Here is a 12,396-nt window from a genome sequence, read left to right on the forward strand (position 1 = left end):
AGGACATGAAATATAAGCAGTATTGTGATTGCTGACTTCATTCATCCAATCAAAATGAAGCCACACAATTACCCGATTCTATGCTTTAAGATAACATATCACAATTACCCGACCAAAGCCAGTATATGTCTAATGTGAGCGTTGTAAACTACATGTTAATATAAGATCTCACGCGCGCGCTCTGTGCCGTTTCAGTGCCTTCATATAGTGGGCAAGCTTTTCCCTCAATTGATCCCCGTAGGCAACACTAACGCGTAAGCTGCAAGCAAACCATACATTGTTTTAAAAAATTATTTAAAAATATATTTTAGCAGTAAACAGTAGAATGAAAAAGCTTAAAAGAATCCATTTGAACCTTTTTAAAAAATAGGATATGGTTTTTAGGCTTGGGTTAATTCTTCTCATTTCTTTTCATTATCGATTAATCTCTCAATTGATATAGTGATCATTTAATAAATGAAAAGTCAGAAAATCGTAAAATCAGTAGTTTTCTGGTTTTGAGTGACCGAACCTATTAGCTATCCTGTTCACAATTATTTAAAAAAACAGAGACAGACAGTAGTACATCTTCAGTTGTAAAAATCATGGTAATAAAAGTACTAACACGATTAATTAATCAATTATCAGAACGGCTGATTAGTTTTTTTGTTGATCGGCTGACTGATAAATCAATGTTATGTTTCAGCTCCACTACATTTGCAGTACATTAATCAACCCGATCGATAAAGCCGCCTGGCAGGCTAAACTCAGGGCGAAACATAAATGTGAAACGTACACGTCATTACGTATACCCGTTTCAGTTCTCGCGAGAACACACTGCAGTTGAATTTGAAAACAGGCGGCAGTTGCGAGAAGAAAACAGGAAAAGGTATTTAAAACTTAAATTAAAACTGATAATAAATTGTATTATTCTGTATATTACAACGTCTGCTTTAATTCAGACAAGTTAAAGTGTCTCTAGGCAACTTAATCCAACACGACTTTGCTAGGTTACGTTGTTTTCCTGCTCGTTTCTGTGGGAGTTGGGTCGAGGTGGGGCTGGTTAGCTAATGAGGCTCCAGAGACCAGCAGGCTGCCGTCGTTAGCGTTTAGTGAACACGTTACTGGAAGTGTGTTTAAGTGACTGTGAGGGAAGTTTATACGACTGTTTGAGTGATTCTGTCTTTTATCTTGGTTCTGTGTGAAGGAAAGATGACTGCGGACAATGAAATAGACATTAAAGAGGCGTTTCAGCGCGCTCAGAAGGGCCACAATAACAAGGCAAAGCTGGTGGCGAGCCTGAAGAGCCGCTACATCAAGGTAAGTCCTGATGTATGAAGCTGATATGTCCTGTCTCTACAGTGTTTATCTTTTCCATACCATACTCACTCAGGGTTTAAATCCATGTATCTTAGATGTCTTGTTTAAATAGTCTTTTGTAGGTGTGGATGGCCTCACATTCCTCTAAAAGTTGGTTTATGTAGGGCAAATCTTTTTTTATTATAACATCATCATTCAAGAGGAAAAACAAGTTTATTTTTAGAGCATCTTTCAACAACAGGGCAATAAAAACATCAGACATGGTATGTCTTAAAGAGTAATAAGAAGAAGAAGTAGCACAACGTGTTATGGAAGGACACAAGTATGATTTAAAAGCAATCAAGAAGGAATAAACAGAAGAATATAAAATAAGGTTTGGGTTTGAATATGTTTCCCTAAATATAGCTAAATTACAATGGATGCCAAATGGAAAAGTTTTAAGCCACAATTTAAAGAACTTTAAGTTGGAGCAGACTTTAAATATCTTTATCATAAAATATAAATATTTATATCATGTGAAATATTATTTTCTCCTGTTCAGTATCATTTACAATACTAGGTTGAAAATATCAGGTGCAATATTTCTAAGATCATGTACAATATTACCTTTCATTACTCTTCTCAATATAATTGTATATATACTATCTCTTCTATTTTATTTTTGTTGTTACTGATGACATCCTCCTTCTCTTCTATCAGCTTGAGGACAAGACCCTGTTCCATGATGAGTTTGTCCACTACCTGAAGTACGCCATGATTGTCTACAAGCGTGAACCTACAGTTGAAAATGTCATTGAGTTTGTTGCGAGGTTCGCCACTAGTTTCCAGTCTCCACCTAAAACAGATGAGGAGGAGGAACAGCAAGAGAACGGAGAGGAAGAGGACGAAGAAGACGATGAAGAGGATGATCATCCATTTCTGAGTTTCATCTTCAACTTCCTGTTGGAGGTATAAACATTAATACACAAGTGTATGCATGCAAATTAGACTTTGTTTGTATGTGTGCTAAATGGTTACAGGTCAACTTTGTGACACATAAATATTTATCATTTGCGGCAAAGGTTTTTAAAAGAAATCTGTTAAGCTCAATATTTTTTCGACAGCAAAAACCTCTCGTGAACATTCGCTGTGCAGAGAAGCTCTGTTGTGATTGATGTCTCTGCTGCGCCTTAATCTTGTTTTGTCCTGTCCCATCTGTCTCCTCTCTCTTCATGTTTAACTCCATCTGTTTCTCACTCCTACACTCTCCTGTGGTATGCAACTAATTTTTCTCTTCTGCTCATCCTCTTTCCTTTGATTCATGTCTGCTCTTCTTCCTCTATTTTCTCCCCAATCTTCTGTCTCACTCCACTTCCGCTCCAAAACTGTTTGGGTTATTTCTGCCATCCTTTCGTCTCAGTCTCATAAAGCCAACAGCCATGCAGTGCGTTTCCGTGTGTGCCAGCTGATCAACAAGTTGCTGGGCAGCATGGCGGAGAATGCCCAGATCGACGACGACCTTTTTGATCGCATCCACCAAGCTATGCTGGTCCGTGTAACTGACAAGTTCCCTAATGTGAGGATTCAGGCTGCTCTGGCCATGACGCGCCTACAGCAGCCAAAGGATCCTGACTGTCCAACCATCAATGGTTTGTTTTCATTTTCCATCCTTCATACTTTTCTTTTAAAGTGACATAAAACACTCAACATTTTGTGTCTGTTAAGAATATGTTTATCATTGTTCAACTGTAAATACGCTGCTAAAATATGCTTATATTTCTTTGAAACTACTCTTTCATCCCATCATTGTTTAAACTTGTGTGTTCCAACCCAAATATCCATTATGTGTTGTGTTATATCTACTTTAAGACACTTGACCAGTGTGAGAAGGACTGTATTCTTGCAAAGGCACAGTGGCCTTGTATTGTTAGTATAATCTTTAATTAACAGTTTTTGAAGTAGTTTTTGTTTTGTGTTATTTGATATGCATGTTTTTCTATCCTTCTCCTTTTTATAGACCCTCTAACTGTTTAATGATCTTTCTTTCCACTGTTCAGCCTATATGTTGATACTGGAAAACGATACAAATGCTGAGGTACGACGTGCCGTTCTTTCCTGCATCGCAATGTCTCCTCGCACCCTCCCTAAAGTAATCAAGCGCACCCGGGACATCAAAGAGAACGTCCGCAAACTAGCCTACCAGGTAGCCACTGTTAAATGATCTGATACAAATATATGCATACGCATGCCCAGTATGTCAACATAATGAAGTTGCTGTCTTGATTTGACCTTCAACTCCTAAAAACTCACTTCCTTTGTTTTCAATTTCAGGTTCTGGCTGACAAGGTTCACATTAAAGCTTTGACCATCGCACAGAGAGTTAGTCTGCTGCAGCAGGGCCTCCGTGACACCTCAGGTAATAGTGGTTTCTGTGCCTTTGTGTGTGAGACTTTACATTTACACTGACAAACGAAATATTTGTAAGCAAAATTTAAAGCAACATAGGCTTATTTTTCCTATCATTGAATCCGTTATTTTCTTGATTAATTGTTTAGTCTATGAAACGGCATAAAATTGTTCGAATTTCATCACAATTTTCAGAGCCTACATCTTCATATGTTGTTGTCAGCAGTCCAGAATTTAATGATATTAAAACATATGGGCAAATTCTCACATTTGAATAGTATGACGCAGTGATTTCTGTCATTTTTGCTTCAAAAACAACAGAAATTACGACAATTATAAACATTAGGGTGGCAAATTGCAGAGCACATTTTGTTTCATATAAATAAAATGCATCTCTGTTTTAAATGAAGCATTGTGGTGCCACAGAAGACTGCCTAAGAAAACATGCTTGTTTGGTACAGACCCCAGCAAAAATCACATCATCATATATATATATTTTTTAATGTCTAAAATAGTGACTCACATAGCAATCAGTCAGAGTAATTGCAATATGATTCTTTCTTTTCTTTTCTGCATATCCTTCATTCCTAAACCAAATAGCTTCAGATTAGATTGTTTAAGCTCTAAATTCCATTGTGCCCATTCAACATGTCTGACTGGCTGTGTGTATATGTGTGTGTGTTGTAGAGGCGGTGAGGGAGGTGCTTTGTTCTCGTCTGCTGCCGGCCTGGCTGGTTCGGCTGGACGGTAACGTCATAGAGATGCTCCACAGGTTGGATGTAGAGAACTGTTCAGAAACGGCTCTTGACACACTGAAAGCCATCTTCAAAGGCACAGCCACTGAAGAACTTCTGCAGAACAGAGTGCAGCTCGACAACAGGTACACCTCACACTCTGTCTCTGGCTCTCACAGGTGACATGATTAATTAAATAAGCTGACGTGAGAGATTTTGTGTGTTTTTTCAACAGGAAGCTGATCCCAGTGGACTCACTTTCCTGTGAGAATGTGCTTTACTGGAGAGCTCTGTGCGAGTTCATCAAGGCTAAAGGAGACGATGGTGATGAAATGCTGGAGCAAGTGTTACCGGATGCTGCCACGTACGCCGACTACCTCTACGGGTAGGAGATAAAACTGGATTACACATGTAGTGTGATTGCTGTCAGCTGTTCTTTGTACAAGTTCATGTGATGCTCAGTTTTAACCGTCATCTATTCAAGGTTACGAATATGCTTGAATTTGATCCCAATTGCAGAGACAAGTTATCAGTTGCAACCTGCTCTACGGAATGATTTATTCTGGTAGTGAAAAGATGGGTTCACCATTTTCTTTAAAACTATCAGGCGCCCATTTGAACACTGAAACAGGGTTTTCTTGCTATAATCATAATGCTCTTTTAAAGTAAATGATGGGGGACAAAATCCTTAGCCCTTCTTCCTTACAAAAACACATTCTGACCTTTAAACAAAGTCAGTATGAGACTTTCGTAGACGGTCCAGATATTTAATGTCCAGTATAAACCGGAGGAATTATTACAGCAAGAAAACCGTGTTTCATAGATCACATGGGCAACTGACTATTGTTTTGAGACCAACTTATACAATTGTGAACCTACTCTTTAATATTAAGTTAGTATAGTTACTTTGTGATGCTCAAAATATTTGCACACACCTAATACGGTTGCCATAACGACCATGTTGTCACTCAGGTATCTGAAGGCAGGTCCGGTGTTCTCAGAGGAGCTCTTTCTGTATGTAACTGTGTGGCCAACTTACTGCTTCTAACCTGGCGAGATATATAAACTGAGATATAAGTGTGACGTTTATATTAATAGAAGAATATGCCAGCAAAAAAGGTAAAACAACAGCAGCTGATGCTCATTGCTCTTGTAAGTCTGTTGTTTTTCTTTACATGATCAGAGTCAGATACAGATCATATATTAGTACTATGAGGACTTTGAAATTTAGCTGCAGACTTTCACACTCAAACTACTTGTCTGCTCTTATTACACACTAACACATTTTGAATTTATTGTATCTGTGCTTTGTCAATGTTTTAATCTTAGAGATCTAGTTTTGCTTTTGATGACGAGACCATAATATTGATCTGATCATTGTGACTGAGATTAGGATGATTCTGCAAAGCTTTCTTTCATCTTCAAATTATTACCTTTCGAATAAATCCAAACTCCTCATTCTTACGTTTAAATCCCAGGGCTCAAATATTGTCCTTTTTATACGTCAGTGTTGGAGCATTCTGCTGTTTTACCACCTGCCTAATGTGTGTGATGCTGTTGTGTGAAATTTGCTGTAACTGAGTGGCACGCTCAACATTAATCTGCTCTTAAAACACAGTTTTAATTTGTTTCTAATAGGTTGCAGGTTTGTATAAATCCCTCTGGCAAGCTGATAGCCGTGTGTCGCTGTGGCTTGTGATAGTGCTCATGCCTACGCTGTTGCAGTATTTGCATTTAAATATAATTTTGTTATATATGCTGAGTTGTACCACTGTGATTCTGGCATCAGTCGACAGCCTGAATTTGGCCTTTGCTGTTATTGAGTGTGTAGCTGCATTATCTAATCTGACTGTGCTCTCAGAGCTGTCGTTATCTCTGACTCTTGTCTCTGACTGTTGTAGATATCTGAAGGCAGTGCCTCTTCTGTCAGAGGAACAGAGGGCTGACTTCAACCAGCTGGAGCTGGTCATGACGAAGGAGTTCATCTCCCAACAGCTCATTCATCTCATCGGATGTCTGGACACCAATGAGGAGGGCGGACGGTAAGACAAGAAGAGGAGTTGTGTCAGTATGTTTGTCATTTTTACTCATTTACTTATTATACTGTGTGTTTTTTAGAAAGCGTGTGTTGGCCGTTCTGCAGGAGATGTTGGCTCTTCCCCAGACTCCCTCCTCCCTGGTTTCCCTTCTCACTGAGAAACTCCTCAGCCTCATTCCTGATGACCACAGACGCATCCAGACTGTAAGTTACATCTTACACCTAAATTAGAAGTCTCTCACTGCTGCAAACTCAGTGTTCAATTAATCCAAACTGGGCTTTTTCCTCACATATCAATTATACCCTTTCATAAATTCAATTGTCAGTACAGTTCGGCGGGAATGGAAATATAAAAAGTTAAATCATTATTCATTGAATTGTCCTATGCTACTGAAGGTCTTTTGTGTGAGATCAAAATGAAACAGATTTTCCATTCAGTGCTGCTTTCATTACCACAGAGACGGGTGTCTGAATCAGCTGGCTTTGTGTTAAACAGGTGGCAGAAATCATCTCTGATGTGCGAGAGCCCATCATGGAGGCCAGTCAGCCGGTGGACCAGAACGAGAGCCGTCGGCAGCAGGTCCAGGTGGGGAACACTCTGCCAGCCGAAAGCACCCACGAGCAATTAGATCCCTTCCAACTACCTTTTGGATGGAGGAAAATATCACATATTGGCACATTACTAGGATTTCTATTTGGGTGAAAAGTTAAAATGATTACAAGGCTGCAGAAAGATTAATTCCTCCAAAAGGATATTCAGGTTTCCTGTATTAGGATCCAAATAACTAAACTGATGAAAGGTTCACATTAGGGCTGCAACTAACCAATTTTTCCTTTTTTGTTAAACATCTCTTGATTACTTTAAATAGCTCTACACATGAAATTCATGGATTATAATTATGTGAAGAAGAAACAACAACACATTAACTAACAAAAAAGAAAAGAAAAGAAAAAACTGAATAAATACATTACAAACAGGCAGATGGGACAGCGGTTTTCTGTATTTTTTTAGCTCTTTACATTCCCTCTGTCTACTTCTATTTGTCTCTGTACCTCCAGCTGGCAGATGGTTTGTATGTGGAGGCAAAGCATGTTTATGCACTCAGGTGGAAGGTGCATATTATGTAAGCCAATCTGGTCTTTGCCTGGTGTGTCCAGGTCCAATAGTTTTCCATTTGTTTATCTGTTTTCTTCCACACATTTAGTCCTGATTTAACCTCAAGTGAAACAAAAATAGTCACAGAAGGATTGCTCACAACAACGTTTGGCCTCAGAAGTGAATCTCAATCCATATAATAGCTCCATCTTTCAACAACCACTGAAATTATGTAAGGTACCCACAGCTACAGGGGAGTTTGATCCTAGCCCATCCATTCTGTGCACCTGCTCTCTGTCGCTCCCTTTTTCAGTAGGGAAAGTGACCTCTAGAGGGTTGTAACCTGTCCCAGAGCCTCAGGTGTTGTCGTTGTTGTTGTTGTTATTGGAAGTGCAGTTTTCCGTCTCAACAAGAATCCTCTGGAGTAAACTTTACCTGAGGAATGACTTTCCTCTTCTGTTTATGTCTCCACCTCCACTCCAGCTCGCTGAGGTGAAGGTGCGGATCATGGAGGCCAAACAAACACTGGAGGACTGTATCACCGCCCAGGAGTTCAACCGTGCTGCAGATATTAAGAACACGATCGCAGAGCTCGAGAACCGCAGGAACCAAATTATTCAGGAAATCGCAGAGAGCAGCCAGCCGGCCGACAAGGACATCCGCACCGAGAAGGTGCATAACAACACAGGAAGCACCACTGCTGTGTCTTCAATGACATTCAATACAATTTACCCTGAAAAGTTCAGAGATTTACCTCCTGGAGTCAAAAAGTAAAGGTCTTAACATGCCTTGTGTTTTTTCAGAATGACCCAGAGACTCTTCTGAGGTGTCTAACGATGTGTGCAGAGCTGCTGAAGCAGATGAGCATCAAGACACGAATTGGTCCCACCATAAGCGCCTTAATGTCCTCTTTGGTAGGAACCCACACTGCACACATCATATATTTCACAAGGGCTGAAATCGCAATATGGCCATGTGCATTATTTGTTTTGATTCACTTGCATTTTCTAACTTTGCATGATGTTTTCAAAAGCCTCTTTTACCCACTGATGAAATCTTTGAATCATCTATGATTATTTGCTTATTATTTGTATATGTCATCACATGTTGGATGCACAGACTGAAGCAAAGTCAGTCAAAGGTTGACCGATATCGCTGCTTTTCTCCATCTCAATCAGGTCCTGCCCAGTATAGCAAACGCTCACCCTGCTGTCCGTAACATGGCCGTGGTGTGTCTGGGAACGTGTACTCTGCACAGCAAAGAGCTGGCTAAAACACACATGGTCCTGCTGCTACAGGTAAATGTTACACGTGTGTTTAATCTACCTAAAATTCATCACATTCAAATTCAAGTTGCTGAGGTTTTGAGTTTCCTGCTGCTCCAATACAGCGGTGGTCAATTAACTTTCATTTGTGGTATTTAAAAACATATAAAACTATTAAACTCAACAGCAACAAGTCTTACTAGTAACGGCACCCTGAAGATAATCCACAGATCTGCGGCTAAACTGTAGCTAATTAAACAAATTAGATACTACTAGGGTTAAAAAGGGAAACATTTTTGTAATTTTGGTCCACTGACCCAAAAACACACATGAATCACAGATCACCAGTTCTAAAAATGGCCTGTGTGTGTATTTTATTTTCAGATTGCCCAGCTGGACGAGGTGAAGATCCGTATCAGTGCTCTGCGGGCCATCATCGACCTGCTGCTGCTGTTCGGCTTCCAGCTGCTCTCTGAAGCAGCTGCCAGTCAGACGGCCCCGCCCTCCCAGTCACCAGACAGACAGGAGGAGGACACACCGGTGACAGAGGAGAAGGGAGATGCCCCTGAAGACAGCGCACAGAGTATACTTGTGATGCTTTCAGAGTTCCTGGACAGTGAGGTGAGGGTTGAGGGTGAAAAAGTCATGCCATAAACAGAAGTATACATGTAGTTTTCTTAGTGAAACAGTTGAAGACAGTTTGATGGAATAATCTGTGTGTTCAACATGTTCAGGTGTCAGACCTGCGCACAGAGACAGCAGAGGGCCTGGCCAAACTCATGTACACCGGCCGTATCTCCAGTGCCAAGATGCTCTCCCGTCTGGTGCTCCTGTGGTACAATCCTGTCACTGAGGACGACATGCGGCTGCGGCACTGTCTCGGCGTCTTCTTCCAGCTCTACGCCCGCGAGAGCAGGTCACACAAGAACACAATGAGCACCCTTCTGTTATTAGTATGGTTACTTGCCTCGGTGAAGATATTAGTCATGCAATATAAACTAATAAGTAGCGTATCTTTGTGTGTATCAGGGTCCACCAGGAGGTAGTGGAGGAGAGTTTTCTGCCGACAGTTCGAACTCTGATGAATGCCCCAGCCACCTCTCCACTAGCTGAGGTGGATATTAGCAATGTGGTCGAGCTACTTGTGGAGCTGACCCGTCCAAGTGCACTTATTAAGCCCTCAACTAACACAGAGGTAAGCAACATCACTGATTAATCTGGGTTATCTCCATTGAGAAATTCCTCATTAGTGTTATGTTTTTATTGGTGCGCTGAGCTTTCCATCATATTGTTTTCTTCCCACAAATTAATTGCTTCAGCACAGATGAAGTCTGCAAAACAGATGAAGTCTGCAAAACAGATGAAGTCTCCAAATTGTCTTGAAGGCCTCAGTTCCAGTTTTAAATCAAATGTGTTTAATCTTAATTTGCTAAGAGCTCAGTCCATACTTCTTACAAATGTCCTTAGGAGGTGTGTGTCCATGACTACTTGGCGGTGCGTATTTGTGGGGAGATGCTGAAGGACCCCACAGCCCCTGAGGTGCGTCTCTATGCCAAGACTCTCAGCAACCTGGAGCTCAGCAGAGATGAGACTGTCAGGAAAGACCTGTTGACGCTGCTGCAGCAGCTTGTACAGGTACACACACACACACACACACACACACACACACACACACACACACACACACACACACACACACACACACACACACACTCTCAACAAGACTTAAGAATCCTCAGAAATGCTAACAGCTATGTGAGGCTGAACTGAGGCACAGCAATGCTATAAGCTCAATGCTAACATCAGCATGACAACATATGTAAGCTAATTCAGTGTTTACCTTATTCACTAAATAAATGATCTGTATCTGAAATGACCAGGGCTTGAGCCAGATGTGGTTGGTTCCTCAATCAGGAGTTGGGCATGACCAACCAGATGTTGACAATTTAAGCCTGAAACAGAGTGATGTAGGGATTACGCATTGTTGTTGACCAACCTGGAAGTTAGCCTCTTGGTGCTATATGAAAAGTTAGGGATTGCCAAACTTATTCCAATTCTTGCTGAGGGGTTGTGTCCCCCTCGGGAAGAACGTATGTACCAAATTTCACAAGAATTCATCAAATAGTAGTTCAGAGATTTCACTCCAAACCACAAATGCGAACTTGATTGTGACACTACAGAGAAAGTTGGGATCACCACAGTCAGTGGCATTCATGAATGGGCTCATTAATGTCTACAAAATGTCATGGCAATCCATCAAACCGTTGCTGAGATATTTCAGTCTGAACCAGAGACGACAGAACCAGAGATTTCCATTCTTAATAGAACCACATCACTAGTGTGTCTAAGAACAAAAAAAAAAAAAAACCACTCTTTCATGCATCTATACATCTGCCTCTCGAGTGTTTTCCAGTAACTTTTCTTCTTTCTATCTTCATTTTCTTCAGGTGGTGAAGGATCGTGTCTGTCTCCGCGCTCTGGAGAAGATGGTTTATCAGCTGTTGGACTCCAAAGAACAGGCCGAGCTTCTCAGTGCCAGTGCGCTACAGCCGTTGGATGTCAATGCAGATGGTAAACATTCAAACCCAGTGACAGCCTATATAAAAGGCCACCTGACATCCTACTGTGCATTCATAACAAATGTTACCTGCTCAGCGCCTGTGTCTTACTGGATTTACTCTACACATTTGTCACAACTCTTCCTGTAAAAGGATTATGTCTCATTACCTGAATGCTGCTAAGTGGATTAAAAATGACGTACTGCATCCTATTTGGTGTCTGTCAAGACAAAAATAGACGTAACAGAGAAACTATGAAAATATGAATTTCGGTGCCATGTTTCCACAGAGGCTGCAGCAGACGATCCATCTAAATCTGCCAAGAGAGCCAAAAGAGGTACTGCAGGTTCTGTTTACTCATCTAAAACTGCAGTTGTTCATATCGCCAATATATTTTTAGAGCTCTTCTTGTCTACCTGAGTCAAAGAATCGACTCAGCAATCTGAGTGTGTGTGTGTGTGTGTGTGTTTGTGTTTGTGTTTGTGTGTGTGCAGGTCAGAGGAAAGTCTGCACAGCCAAAGGGGGCAGAAAGGCGAGCAGGAGGTCAGAGTCATCAGAGGAGAGGTGAGTGTTTTCAGTCAGTTTATACCTATGTATAATATATGCTTCGATACCATCACCATTTTCTTGTCTCACATTTGTGTTGTTCTGCTGCTTTTTGCTTTGGCTATAGTGATGGAGAAAATGTTCCAGAGTCAGTTCCTGTGGTGCGTCCATCACGGAGAGCCAAGACTGCAGCTCTCGAGAAGACAAAGCTAGACCTCAACACCCTCATTAACCAGGAGGCCAATGTGTCGTAGAAGTCAGGTTATGAACAGTTCATGCAAAACTTATTTTTAACTAGTGTTCAAGTGCTCCAGTCTAATACTATTCAGATACTTTTCTTTTAGTACAGTTGAGGTCACCTCTTTGTATGTAGTCATATTTCCTCTGCAGCTTTGTTTCTATGTTTCAAGTTCTGTCATTTTAATCATTAAAGTGAAATATATACGTCAAAGTCTGTCCTCCTTTTGGCTCAGTG

General features: G+C 40.8%; 1 protein-coding gene across 1 annotated transcript; it reads left to right on the forward strand.

The window, feature by feature from the left end:
* The first annotated feature begins 799 nt into the window (after positions 1 to 799).
* On the forward strand, positions 800 to 12,379 carry ncapg (non-SMC condensin I complex, subunit G). The gene is made up of 22 exons (XM_073467195.1): positions 800 to 868; positions 1,187 to 1,299; positions 1,999 to 2,247; positions 2,699 to 2,927; positions 3,336 to 3,481; positions 3,610 to 3,694; positions 4,372 to 4,564; positions 4,654 to 4,803; positions 6,320 to 6,460; positions 6,537 to 6,660; positions 6,953 to 7,042; positions 8,036 to 8,224; positions 8,356 to 8,466; positions 8,731 to 8,850; positions 9,202 to 9,438; positions 9,552 to 9,733; positions 9,847 to 10,012; positions 10,285 to 10,452; positions 11,265 to 11,388; positions 11,665 to 11,712; positions 11,870 to 11,939; positions 12,049 to 12,379. Exons 2-22 carry the CDS (start codon positions 1,192 to 1,194, stop codon positions 12,173 to 12,175), a joined length of 3,057 nt encoding a protein of 1,018 aa, XP_073323296.1. The 5' UTR covers positions 800 to 868; positions 1,187 to 1,191; the 3' UTR covers positions 12,176 to 12,379.
* The last annotated feature ends 17 nt before the right edge of the window (positions 12,380 to 12,396 follow it).

Source organism: Pagrus major, chromosome 1 (assembly GCF_040436345.1).
Source record: "Pagrus major chromosome 1, Pma_NU_1.0".
Classification (NCBI taxonomy): domain Eukaryota; kingdom Metazoa; phylum Chordata; class Actinopteri; order Spariformes; family Sparidae; genus Pagrus; species Pagrus major.

Excerpts from the sequence above, each read along its gene's own strand:
- ncapg (XM_073467195.1), top strand. The coding sequence starts at position 1,192 with ATGACTGCGGACAATGAAATAGACATTAAAGAGGCGTTTCAGCGCGCT. Across the intron at positions 8,225-8,355 it reads AGGACATCCGCACCGAGAAG|AATGACCCAGAGACTCTTCT; the intron begins GTGCATAACAAC and ends GTGTTTTTTCAG. Across the intron at positions 10,013-10,284 it reads AGCCCTCAACTAACACAGAG|GAGGTGTGTGTCCATGACTA; the intron begins GTAAGCAACATC and ends AAATGTCCTTAG.